The sequence below is a fragment of the Phyllostomus hastatus genome, unplaced genomic scaffold, assembly GCF_019186645.2.
Source record: "Phyllostomus hastatus isolate PE091 unplaced genomic scaffold, TTU_PhHast_1.1 phas_contig_150, whole genome shotgun sequence".
Taxonomy (NCBI): domain Eukaryota; kingdom Metazoa; phylum Chordata; class Mammalia; order Chiroptera; family Phyllostomidae; genus Phyllostomus; species Phyllostomus hastatus.
In genome coordinates, this window is record NW_025333611.1 from 27,197,811 (window position 1) to 27,211,812 (window position 14,002).

At 44.5% G+C, this 14,002-nt stretch overlaps 1 protein-coding gene across 8 annotated transcripts in view; it reads right to left on the bottom strand.

Annotated features, from left to right (window-relative positions):
• Window positions 1-217: 217 nt before the first annotated feature.
• Window positions 218-14,002, bottom strand: part of LOC123812381 (protocadherin alpha-C2) — a 137,646-nt gene continuing 123,861 nt past the window's right edge. For 7 of the 8 annotated variants that reach the window (XM_045829065.1, XM_045829050.1, XM_045829056.1 and 4 more), the window contains one exon: window positions 218-2,922. In XM_045829065.1, the coding sequence (XP_045685021.1) occupies window positions 2,612-2,922 (311 nt within the window). In that variant the 3' untranslated portion in view covers window positions 218-2,611. The remainder of the gene's footprint in view (window positions 2,923-14,002) is intronic. The other variant, XM_045829040.1, reaches the window with a different exon arrangement.

Sequence of the window (14,002 nt, forward strand, 5' to 3'; positions counted from 1 at the left end):
CTGCCCATCTGAGTAACACTGTGGTGTCTGATTCTTGACTCCATTGGGTGTTGTGCTTTAGTAACGAACATAAAAGCCAGGGAGCTAGACAGCCAAGAAGTGCTACGGTCAACTTCAAACGGCAACTTTCTTTAAAAATAACAGCTAAGCATAATCAGTGTTCTGCTTCCTCCTACTCTTATACTATGAAATGACCACCATTTCTTTCATACCACCATTGTCCATTTATTAGCAATAACAGAGGAAATACCAATAGCACCAATCAAAAATGAATCCACATGACGTGTTTTATCCTTACAGCTGTAATAACTAGTAACTAACATGGATTGGAAAGCACTTTGCAAAGGTAAAAAGTGCTAAAGTGCTGTACAGATACATTATAATTATCATCATTAATAAATTAGCCCGATTCTCCTAGTATTCAAAAGGCACGTAAGGTCAGATACATGGGTTTCAGTGGGGCAAAATGATCACGACCTACAATGTGGCAATGGTTCAGATGTGTTGGCAACATGTTTTACCCCATGCAATCCTGCAGAGCTGAAGTTACACACCCTTCAAAATGTGGGAGAATGAAGCTCAAATAGACAAAACAGATTTTTTTGAGATTTACTACTTTTGTTTTGAAACAGACTCCTACCTCTTTTATGTTAACTTTTAAAATATAATCACTCAAACTTCTAAATTGTACATTTTAACAAAATTAAAATTTCTTGTTTAAGGTGACAGTAAATTTTATTGTTCTCTCGGAGCTGATATTCCAGACATCATTAGAATTTCAAAGCATTCTGCAACTCGAAAGAGGTCAGATTGGTAAATTTTGTGCTTGGCACCCTCAGGGAATATCTTCAGTGTTCATTCCAGAATTGTTACTAGGAAAAAACAGCTTTATCTGTTCCCTTGCCAGCAGGAGTCTTGGCAAGAGACAGCTCTTGGCTGACCATAAATAAAATTCCTTGAATCACCAGTATCTTGATTTGAGAAATAAATTTTACTGTGTCTTACATACACAAAAGCTGATTAACAATACTTAAAAAAAACACTACTCCACTTTTTCACAGGTGTACCAAAGAAAATATAATGGAATTACATTCAACGGTAAAGCTTAAAGTTCACTCTAGGTAATAGTTGCATTAACATTCACATACACAAGCACAGAGTAAGTATATTCGGGAGTCTTATAATAGCATACAGCATACATATGGGAGATCGGTCTCAGGTAACATCGTATGTGTTAGCAAGAGTAGCAAGTCAGAGTGTCATAGAAAAGGCAAACGAAACCAGAGCGGAGGTGTCAGCTAGCACACCAAGACAAATCACAGAATCAGAGGACTGCAAAGTCTGCTCACTGTGTGTATGAGAAAACAATCTTTTTCTTCGATTTCTGGGTCTTGATAGTGTTGGCTAGACAAGGTTGTGTATACAAAGTGCACGTAATTGTTTCTTAGAAAAGAGAGAGAGAGAGAAAGATCCTTTTATTTAGTAATTAATACATGCAAGAGGCAGCCCCAGAGTGACCTGAAAGAGTAAAGCTGTGATTGGTGGGTGGCCGGTATAATACAGATGTTATAGGCAATTCTCTTAAAGCACTTCTGTAGCAGCGGTGATCGTTTAAATGGCTGTAGACTGAACTCGCTTTTGAGGAGAGTTTAGGGGAATTGTCTTCATCATAGTTCTCTTTAAAGATTTATAGTTATAGATTTTCTCTTTTTTAAATAAATCTATCAAACGACAAACAGCTTAAAGTGAGGTGTTGGGGTTTTCTTCTTTTTCTTTTGCTTTTGCATATGTGTCGTTGGAAAAGGATCTGGCCTTTTCACAAACAGTGTGTGCAAAAGAATTTTTAATAAAGTGAGCACAAGGACATGTACAGGAAACACATCAGATCTGCTTCTGTCGCCCTGGCTGGCCCCTTGCTGAACGCTCAACTATCTATCGGCTTGCAGGTGCCACCTGTAGGGATTGCTAAAGCCTTGTCCTCGAGGGCAGTTTTGTCTGGTTGAGGGTGGCCCAAACCTCTTGAGTTGTAAAATTTAGAAAGTCTGGGCCCTGTTAAGTTTCACAGTTCCCGTCCAGACTGGTAACTCTCTCTGTTTGCCTTTGTTTCCCGGCCCTCCCTGCACCGCCTAGTCTATAATCTGGCCCATCCCAGCCAAGCAAGGTCTGGCACTCACCCACCCCCAGTGGCCACACATACCTAGTGGCCACAGATACCCAAGCTGCTCAATCTCAAAATCTTTCAGCCTGCCCTGCAAGTGTCATCAAGACAGGATCCCCGGAGCACAGGGCAGAGAGTCCAACCTCTCACTGGCGGGGCTGGGAAGCCTCTCCTTTGCGGCGGAGGAGAAAGGAAACTTGGGTCTGCTTTTTAGGTTCTGAAAACAAGCCAGAGCGGAGAGAGAGAGTTAACACCAGACTTAGTAAAGCTTTCAAGACAAAACCCGCTAAATGTGATCTAAACAGACACAGGGCACTTGCTGCAGATTTCTGAGGTCTCTAAGACAGGGCTCGCGTGGAGGGGAGAACAGAGTGGGCAGGGAGTTGCTACAAGGGAGAGAGTTGCCTTTAATTACAAAAACTGGCTAAGTGGCTTGTTTCCCATCACGTGACCTCACTGGTCACTGTTGTCAGTCGTGCTGTTCCCTTTCTCTTTTTTCTCCTGGGTCTTGTTACCCTTCTTCTTTTTCTTCTTTTTCTTGGTCTCCTCCTTTTTGCCGAAGGTTATGAAGTCACTTTTGTCAATTTGGCTGTTAGTGGGCTCCTGCCGGATGGAGATGATTGCAGGAGATCCTGGGATAATGAATTTGTCTGGCAACTCACCGGGACCAGATTGTTTGGGGTTGCCTGGTCCGTACTTAAAGGTCCAGCTGTTGCTGTTGACACCAGCACCGACTGGAGGGGACACCTCTCCTGCCTCTGGTTCTGAAAGACAGAGCACCACAAGTCAGTAACAGAGCCAACACACATTTCGCATGTCACGTAGGTGGGCCTGGCTTCCAAGGTGAAGGAAAAACAAAACCAAAACCCCCTGAGGTCCTAAGAGCTACTGTGCACAGGGCATTCCCTGGGGCCATCAGTGCCATTAACCTTCTTTTAACCTTCTACTGTGAGAGATGCCCTGTGATGCTGTTCGGTTGTAACCACGCACTGGAATACCTGAATCTCGCCTGACGTCAGGTACTACAGAACTGCTCCTCAAGCCGGTCTAGGGACCTCTGGGGTCTTCTGTCAGAGGGTTCAATAACAATGGTCACCTACAAGGCAGCTGACATACCGCATTCTGCATCAGCTGCCAGGGGACTTCAGAACCCTCGTCTACAGCTGTACTCAGAATGTTTTCATCACCTTCAGCTAACGGAGAACAGAAACCCAAACTAGAGCTACATGGTGCAGTTGGAGATGTTAAAAAAAAGCAGAATATGTTACTCTTAGCGTAGAATTTGAGAAATTACTTTGGCTACAAATGTATTTTGACATCTACTCTGTCCAAAACAAAAAACAAATTTAGTTGAATTAATTACAGTTGACTCTTGAACAAATGGGAGTTTAAAGTCACCAAACACCCTAACATCCAAGTCAAAAATCCATGTATAACTTCTGACTCCCCAAAAACTTAACTACTAATGGCCCACTTTTGACCAGAATAGAAGCCTTACGAATATAATATAAATAGTTGATTAACATGTATTTTGTATATTAAGTGTATTATATAATGTATTCTTACAATTAAGCCAGAGAAAAGAAAATGTTATTAAGAAAACCATAAGGAAGAGAAAACACATTTACAGTACCGTGTACATTTATTGAAAAACATCCACATGGAAGTGGACTCATGCAGTTCAAACACATGTTATTAAAGGGTCAACCGTATCTGATCCTGAATCTTTTATAATAACCTCGAGGGGCTGTGGGGTGAAGCGAAGAAGAGACGGGAAGACGCGTGGGTACAGAGGGACACCACAGAGTGTGAGAGAATGGAATCTCCTGCTGTAAATCAGGCCTGTTTGGACAGAGCTCTGGGAGCTACCCTGACTTGCCAAACCCAGTCTCCACCCCCAACGCGCTTAGCTGGAACTTTCACTCAGGCGATTACAAGCCAATTCGGTAACTGCAATAACAAAGTCACATGTAAAGTATTATGGGACTCCAGAGGAGACAGTTATTAATTATTCTTGAAAAAGTCAAAGGACATTCCAGAGGAAAGGAGGAATTTACACTTGGGGACATGATTACACACCCACAAGGGTTCTCAATGCAAGACTCTCCCAAGAGACTAGTTGGAAGACACACCATAAATACACCAATGACTTCTAAAGAGTAGGGGTCAGAGCTAGAGAGGAAGAGTAATGGTCTGTCTGGGCAAAGTAATCCCAGTGGCCATGACATTGGAACCTTTGACACCACAGCAGTGTTCATGTATCTGACACTGCTCCTTCGCTGGAGTCACCAGAAGTCCGCCAGATAAACCATTTATGTTCAGCTGCGGTCGGAGCTCACTAATTACATTATTTCCAAAGCCAGTGGTCACCTCTTAGCGTTCACCTTATTGAACCTCCCCGCAGCATCTGTCATCCTCTTCTTGAAACATTCATTTTTGTGAGTTCCTTGTCCACTCATTCTCCTGAGCTTTCCCTCCTAGCTGTTCTTTCTCAGTTTCCTGGTTGGAGCTCTTCCTTCACCCACGTGTAAGAGCTTCCTCAGGTTTGTCTCTAGAACTTCTTTTTATTCTCTTTACTTTCTCTATTTTTGGATCTCGGCCACCCCCATGGGTATACATACTATCCCAATATGCTGATGAGACAGAAATTTACATTTAAAGCCCCAGTCTCTCTGTGCCAGTTGCCTGACTGGTGTCTCCCCTTGGAGGTCTCATGGGCATCCGAAACTGAAGCAATCTGAAATCAAACTTATGCTTCCTCTACTTCTTTCTTCTTTTTTTTTAAAGATTTTATTTATTTATTTTTAGAGAGGGAAGGGAGGGAGAAAGAGAGACAGAGAAACATCAATGTGCAGTTGCTGGGGGTCATGGCCTGTAACCCAGGCATGTACCCTGACTGGGAATCGAACCTGCGACACTTTGGTTCGAAGCCGGCGCTCAATCCACTGAGCTATACCAGTCAGGGCCCTCTACTTCTTTCTAAATCTCTGCATTCTCAATAAATGGCACTCTATGCGCCCCAGTGCTCACACCAGGAACCTCAGAGCTATTCTTTGTTTTTCCCTAGTCTTCACTCTTCATTTATAACAGATCAAGGCCTGTCATTTCTGCCTCCTGAATATATCCTGACTTTGTCCTCTTCCCCTTATTTTCACTGCTACTATGTTTTCTCAGGTGAATTACAATAGCCTCATTCTCGTTCAAGTGGCTTCTACTTCTTCCTCTCTCTTAACACTCCATACAGTAGCCAGAGTCATCTTTATTCCTCCAAATCTTCCTCCATTTTCGAAAAACTGAAGTATAACATAATACGGTAAGATCCTTTAAAAAATAGAAATCAGATTATGTCACTCCCCTGTTTGAAATGATTCAGAGACCTTATACTGCCATGAGGGGGAGAAAAAACCCATCAAACTCCTTACCATGGTATATAAGGCCCTTCAATAATCGGATATTTTTTATTCTCCAGTCACACCGACAAGTCTCCCTCTCACCACCACCCTCCGTCCACAGAGGCTTTCTTTCAGTTCCTCGAACACCCATGGGATTGCTTTTGCCTCGAGATCTGCACACACAGGGTTTCTCTTTGCCCAGAATGATCTCCCCTCCACTCTTGGCATGACTCCCCATTCTTCAAATCCGTGCCTAAATGCAACCTCCTCGGAGAGGCATTCCGTGAGCATCCTAGCCAAGCAGCACCCCCTTCACCTCCGTCTCTACACTGTAAGGTCCACAGAGGCGGAAAACGTATCCGATGTGTTCACCCCTGTATTAACAGTGTCTAGCACACATCCTGGCTCACAACTGGTGTTTAACAAATACTTGTTGGATGAACCGAATGAAAGGACTGATGTGAGAAGCGGCAGCGATGCCCACTCTTTAGTGGCTCCAACAGCCTTCCACTGAGGGCACTTTCGGAATCCCTAAAGAAAATGCGTGTGAAGACAATGTAAAGTGCTAAGCTTGACCTGGGCACGGTGTGAAAGCTCAATAAATAAGATCTCAGATGGGCAACTATACATGAGTGGGCAAAAGTGGGTTAATACTAATAATAAGTAATGCAATAATTAATAAACAATAATACAAGAATAAACTGTTTCATGTACTCACCACTGTAAACCTACTTTTGCCCACCCCGTATGTGGTGCAGGCTCTTGGTGCAGGGCAAGGATGTTGCAAACGCCGTCCAAGCACCAGCAGGCAGTGGGAAAGGAGTAAGAAACTGTGCTTTCTCCCTTAAGCCCCTTCCCTGCACCAGGCTTCCCCTGCCAGAGCTGACTGACACGATAGGTCTTTGCGCAGAAGGCAACAGATATTTTTCTCTGAGGCAGCTTTCTTTGATTCATGTAAGACAATCAGATCTGCAATTGAGCTCAGCCGGAATCTGCCTGTTTACCTTTCAGACACAGGCCCTGACCCTGAAAGACTGAGACAGAAGTGGGAAATGGATTTAAAAGCCTCTGATTTGGCATCTAGGGGAATCAGGTTTCAACGCCACTCCTCAGTCCTTTAGTGGCTCTCACGGGAGCCCAGGATGGAAATTTTTTTTCCAACCACAGCTGGGACTCTGCATGAGGCCTTTCCACTGCCATCTGGAGATGCAGAGCTCAGAGATATCTTTATCTTGCAGAACGGAGGAACATTAATGGTCGTGCCTCACAGTCCCCTCATAGCAGGGTCGCTAAGAGTTAATGAGTTTCTTTTACCTGTCATTTGCTGGGAGCTGGGTTGGGTCTGACTCAGCCTAAACTCCAAGAAGCAATGAATGAGACAGCCATTCAGGTGCAACCTCCTCATACTCAGCTTCTGCAGAGCAGAACAAGATCTGCTTTCTCCATCCCTCACAGGCAGCTGTGCCTAACCTGCTCTGGCTGGTGTGTAAGCAAACACTTCTGGGGTCATTCAAGTGAAATAATAGCTCAAGGATCTAACAATATTTACTGGCCTCCTAGTCCGAGTCCCTTTTGGCCCAGAGCACTGAAACCCTTGGCCAGCTTTGCCTATAAAATGCTATGACTTTGAGGTCGAATCAAGGAGATCCTCCCCTCTGAAGAAGATGAAAAAGAAAGACACACCTTTTATGCCCCTAACCCCAGCTCAGGGCCAGTCCCTGCAAAGGTCAATCAAGGGAATGTTTTCTCCTTCAATACCGTTTCCCTTCCCCCCTCCTAGACCTCCCACAAGTGCCCGCCCTCTGCTCCCGGGCACCACCTCGGGGTCAGACAAAAGCCAGACTGAAATGCAGCCAAGGCCCAAATGAATGGACCAATCAGAGCCTGGAAAGGATTTCAGACAGACACCAAGCCAGAGGAGGTCTGCATCCCTGACCTTCAGATTAAAACCCAATAGGATTTGAAAATGTTAATAAAATGTGATCGTCACAGCAAATGGTTTTGCTGCTTTTTAAAAATTTTCTCCACAACAGGCAGGAATACATTTAAAAATCAGAACAACCTACATTAAGGGGGAAAAAAAGCACACATCTGCGACTTTAAAACTGCTCTCTGGAGGTAGCTGACCCCTCACTTAACCCTATAATCCAGGGCAGCCACTTCCCTCTGGGCGCCACCCAGGGTCTTCGGGGCAACACTCCTCACTTCCTCTTTCATGCCAACCAGCTCTGGCTGAGGTTCAGCCTCCCTGACTGGGAATGATTGGGCTGGAGGCTTTGCCAATTCCAATGCCAATGCCCAGATACATCCTGAAGATGGCGAAGCAAATGGCAGACTTGTAAACTCACCCCATAAACCCTATTCTGAACTGCCCTGGACAATCAGCTAAGGCCAGAGAGGTTTATCTGATGTGCACAGACTTCCCCTAACAGAACAGCGTTTGGCCAAGGATGTTTTCTTTCAGGAAAGCTCTGAGGAGGGCATGGGCTGGAGAATTACGGACAGTACTTAACTCTCCTCTCTTCACCTTGTGTTACTCTTCTGAACTTGAGGGCCTGCCCTGGCTCTATCACTTGACAGGGCATCGTCCTGAGCAATGTCTATAAGTATCTCCGAGCCTGTTTCCTCATTCATAAAACAGATGATCAACTGTCACCCTCCTGTCCACATCGAGGGCATGGGTGTGGAGAACAGTTACTCTGCCCTTCCTATGTGCGTGGCACTGGGCTCAGCAGATTTGCATGCAGTGTAATTTTGCTCCTCACAAGAACCCTACGAAGTAGATGTTGCCAATACCCATGTCTGTTTTATAGATATGTCTGTTTATGAATACAAAGACTACAGACCGGTGGTCGCACAGTTACTAAATGGTGGCTCCCAGGACTCAAATCTGGGCAATCTCCCTCCAGTTATGAGACCCACATCCTGGGCTGTATGTGAAGGCTCTTTAAAAACCCTGAAGCAGTACCCAAATGTAGCAATCACGACAATCCTGTTGGTTTTGTCACCATTTGGGAAACAGAGAGGCAGGCAGGAGTCTGTAAGCTAGAAACAGTTGAAGGGAGAAGTAGAGGTGGGGGCCGGGGTGTGGATGTGGGCGGGACAAGCCCAGGGAAAGCGCAGCCCAGTCTGCAGGTTTCAGCCCCTCCCCTTCACGCCCCATTCATCCCTTTGTTACCATCTCTGAGATCTGGGTGCTAAAGCTAATAAAGAGCTCCCAGAAAACCCATCATTTTTATTAAAGCCAGGGACTATCTTGCCAGACAGCGCTCTGGAGCCTGCCTACCGCCCACTCTGCTGGGTTAGTGCAGCCAGCAAAGGCTATTAAATGATTACAGCCATTTCCGGCTCAGCCAGACAGCTCCCCTGGACCACACGTTCTCCCGGCGCAGATGCTCTGTCTCTGGCTGTGCTAGGAAGAGCCAGGACGCAGAAGGTTCTGCAGATTCTGGGTTTGCAAGCGAACATCCTGGTTTTCTGCGCAGATATACCTGCCTCAGCCCCGTCCTTGACTCCTCTCCCCACCAGAGCCAGCCACCCGCAGCCTTTCAAGCAGCTCTGACTTCACTTGAGCCTTCTTTGGCTTTGAGCAACCATTTCATCTCTCGGTCTCTTCTCTCTGTCTCGCTCTCCCTCTGTGCGTGAATGTGAGTGTGTGTGTACTAGAATTTGGCAGGTTGTAGAATTATACACGCTCAACCTGACCGAAAGGCAAAAAGCATCCGCCATCAAACCCGCTGAAAGCCCAGGCTGTAGAAACATCTCTAGCTCCTCCACCCCACCCCCATCCTGCCATCTGCCGGGTTTGCGGACTGCCTGGACAAGCTCCACCTCCTCTCCCTCCCTCAATCCTTTATGAATTGGGCAACGTTAATTTCAGTAATTACAGCCTACAAAACACAGGAGAACCATAATCTGAAACCCAAATCCTGTCTAGATCAGAGACGGGGAGAAAGCTCAAACCACCTGGGCTAGCATTTCCCCAGGGTCCTCAGTCCTTCCGTTGACAGTGGAAAGAATTTTCCATGGAAACAAGAAATGTAACAATATATCCCCTGTTCTCTGTAAGACTTTAAGGCTCTGCACTCAGACTACTAGGTTTCAATCTGGCTACATCATGTAAATGTTGTGATAGTTAGCAAAATATTTAATATTTCCAGGCCTCAGTTTTCATGTAAAGGAGACAACAGCACACACCTCATGGGTTGTTTTAAGACTGAATGTAATTATCTTTATAGAGCACATATGGCAGTACCCGGCACAAAGTAACAACTCATTACACTTTACTTGTTGGTGAGATCAGAACAGCAGACTTATTCATTCCTTTAAGGAATACTGACCGACTGCTTATGACAGGCCAGGCACTTTATTAAACATTTTGCATATATATTTATTTGTAAATATGTTATATACATGTATATATATTTTAAAGATTTCCATTTTACAGATAAGGAAACTGAAGGCTTACATTACAGCAAGATGATTGGCCCTGGATCACAAGGGATTTGGTAATAAAGCCAAAATATGGTTCTTAGACTGACTCACCCCTCAATAATAGAATTCCATAATAATAATTATTATTATTATTTTAGAGTTTTATAATAACAAAATAATAATAACTATTACTATTATTTTACTTCTTGAAGCTTTGGGTGGGGGAGCAGATGGAGTTGAGCTCCATTCACAGGACCAGCGCTCCGGCCCCCAGAGCAGCTGCAAAGGGGCGGTGTGTGTGAGACCAGAGGGCAGGCTGGGTGCTGGGGAAGCTGGTCTGGTTCCCCTCCCAGAGGCTGCCACTCCCGGTCCTTTTGCAGGCTTTAGGTGGGTTGAGCGATCTGGAAGAAGATTCCGTGGCTGCTTGATGCCTCAGACCACAGCTGGGCTAATTTTCAGTAATCTTGGAGCGGAAGAGATAAATAGAGTGGCATATTTTTAAAGCCAAGCTCTTGCTTTGTGCCCAAAATAACTCTGCCATTTCTAGGTTAAGACTATAAAGACATCACGTGCTAGGAACCCAGATTCAAAAATCAGAATGGCCAGTCTCAAATCTTCCTCGCTCTCCATAGTCAGCTAAAAATAAAAATAAAATAAAAATAATCACATTTCTTCTTTCTGTGACTCCAGCAGGGCTCAGGCTATCTGGTTTTCTCTACTTTATTTCTTGGTCGCTCAAGTCCCCCAGAGTCTAGGGAGGGCAATGTCCCCTTCCAGCCTTCTTCTCACAGTGCCCCTGCCTCGGCCTGTGTTACAGCCTGGGAGCAGCAGATCCGTGACACGGAGGTTTGGGATCACACAGATTTGAGCTGGAATCTCAGCTTCACCACTCATTTGTTGTATAACCTTGAGCAGGTCACTCGGCCTCTCAGCCCCATTCTTGCAGAGGCAAAATAGAGATAATGATATCTATCTACTGTATTTTTCAGACTGTAAGATGCACTTTTCCCCCCAAAATTTGGGAGGAAAATGGGGGTACATCTTATAGCCCGAATGTAGATTTACATTTACACTGGTGAAATATTGTGTTATGTTATTAAATATTTTATCACATTTTTTGCTTCAAAAAAATTTTTCCCTATTTTCCTCCTCTAAAACCTGGGTGCGTCTTATGGTCTGAAAAATACGGTGATAGGATTGTGAGCATTAAAAAGAGACAATGCTCATAAATCACACGGAACAATGTCTGACACGTAGGACTGGAATAAAGGGTCGGTATTATTACTGTGTAGAATTCCTCTGAGGAAGCCAACTCCCCTTCACGAACCTATTCCTGGACGCTGTCCTACCAGGACCTCTCTTTTCTAGAGGTCCTCTTCCCCTGGGGCCCTGCCCCTCCCAGGGACCATTAAAGATGTGTAGCTGGGAAGTTTTCCAGCTTAGAGCTGGTTGCTAGGTAGGGAGCCACTCCCCTAAGCCCTCACCAGCAGGCAGGAAGTGGCAGCTTGGACATGGTAGACAGCACACTGGACCAGGCATCAAAAGTCTTGGGTTCAAATCACAGATGCAACATTCTGTTTTCTACTCTTTTCTTCTACACTATTTTGAGAGACACTGACTTGTAATTTGGAGGCAGGATAGTGAGAAGCTAGAAAAATTCCTTGGCAAATGAAATGGGGAAACTGAGACAGATGGCTGATTCACACTGGCCTCACACAGAGCCCTGACTCACCTGCCTCCTTCTCCAGTGCCTGGCCACTCACTCCCTTAGGCATTAAAAGCCCTCAGGATGATGAGGTTCTAATCAGGTCAAATAATCTTAGGAACGAAGCCTCAGGTCTGTTGACCAAAGAGACAAGAGTTTTGGTCAAACTAGAGATAACACCTAGGCTTCAGTTGTGTTTCAGCTGCAGGTCCAGAAAAGCAGCAAAAGCAGATAAAGCAACGCCATGGCTGGCATCAGGACCAGATGTAATTACCAATGACCCCATACCTGAGTGCCAGCCAATCAGTAGAAACCAAGAACCTGACCCTATATGCTCATTTTGATGAATCAACATATTAGAGGACACACCTGGAAAGCTGATGAATATTCTGTTGAGCTAATATTCCCTGAGACCTCCCCTAAAATTTCTGCCTGTAGAAAACAGATAAAATCCTTTCAGGAAAGGGCCCAGTGTGTGCTCTATCTCTAGAGCACACCCATACCTTCTTTTTTCAGGGTCATATTTTTGTTTTCTCCCTCCTAAGCTCTAAGGGTCCTCACAAGACTCGCAACCAGGGGAGCAGTGGGCAGTGGCTGCTCGCCCAGGGCTGACCCCTTGAACCTGTCTCTGAAGACCCTCCTTTTGCCTCTGTAACTTGTTTCCTGAAACCATGCAGCCCAGCTGGCTCGCTTCTTCTGCCTCTGTGACTTTCTTTCTAAAATGCCAAGGCAGCTCTCTAAGCAGCCTGCTCGAATCTTCTCTTCAAGAACACTTTGACTTTGCATGCTAAAGCAACTTCCTCTTGTGGTACACTTCTCGGTTCTGAATTCTTTCTCTGCCAAACTCAAGAACCAAGAGCCCACATGGATGGTAACAGTTTCTTCAGCTATAATATGGACGAAGCAGATACCTCCCAGAGGCATTGTAACTCATTCAACTAAATGCATTAATATTTATTATGTACCATAAGTTAGGCATTGTGCTAGGAATCAGGGAAAGGGATATAAATAATATTAGGACAGGTACCCTGCCCTCAAAGAGGTAGAGTGTAGAAAAAGACAAGTAAATGAATAAATACAATATTGCTTTAAGGAATAAACAAGGTAAAAAACAACTCTGGTGTAAAGATGGCGGTACACTTTCCAGGTACAGCCCTGCTTCCCACCCCGGCCCCACCACTCACTAGAGGGATGTAGGCCTTTACTTAACCTCAAGTGTCTCAGTTTCCTAAGCATAAAATGGGTATGACAGACTTATCTCGGGGGGTGCCCATACAGGTTAAAAGGGTTAATACCTGTAAGGTGTTAGAACAATACCTGGCTTAAATTCACAAAGCATGGTTTAAGTACTCAATAGAGGTTAGCTATTAACAATTATTCATCTTTCCTCCCTCTCCTCTGTCTGCTCCACTATTCTCAAACCTGAGGACTAAGTCCCTTGGTGACAGTGTCACTGAGTTGACAGGCAGCACCAGGTAGAGGTGGGGCAGCCCAACCCCAGACAAGAGAATGCCAACTTTATGTGTTCATATCCTATAACCCAGTAATCCCACTTCTGGAAATCTATCCTACATAATGCTAGGAGGAGTGGATAAAACATATGTATAAGAATGTGCATTGCAGAGATATCAATGGGAAATTAGATAAAGAATTGTAATATAGGGACAAAACACACCATGCCCCTATTAAAGAAGAATGGGGGGGGTGTATGTACTGACTTGGAAAGGTGCTTTAAAAGAGCTATATACAGTACTAATATGCACAACATCATGCCACTTTGCTTTTCAAAAGGCTACATATTTATAAATAAACATGGAAAAAACATTCATACATCAATCGCATGGTTAAAATCAATTTGAAAAACATTTGGAAAAGTAAACCCCAGTGTGAACTATGAACTCTAGGTGGTCATGTGCCAGCACAGGGTCATCGGCTGTAACAACACCCCACTCAGTGCTGGACACCAATCGTGGGAGACGCTGTGCAGGTGCGGGCACAGGGGTACACGGGGACTCTGTCTTTCTTGCTCAGTTTTGCTGTGAGCCTAAAACTGCTCTAAAAAATAAAGTATATTCATTGAAAAAATATTTGGAGGATACACACAAAGCTGTTAACAGTGGTCGCCTCACTGAGGAGGAGTAGAATTGAGAAAAATGAATATTTTCATTCACGGGGTGCTGTAGTGTTTAATATTTACATCAACAATGTAACTGCATATTATTTTATAGTACAATATTTGAAATTTTATACTCATAAAAAATAAGGACACACACTAAACTATTAGCAGTGGTCACTTCTGGGGAGCGTGATTGG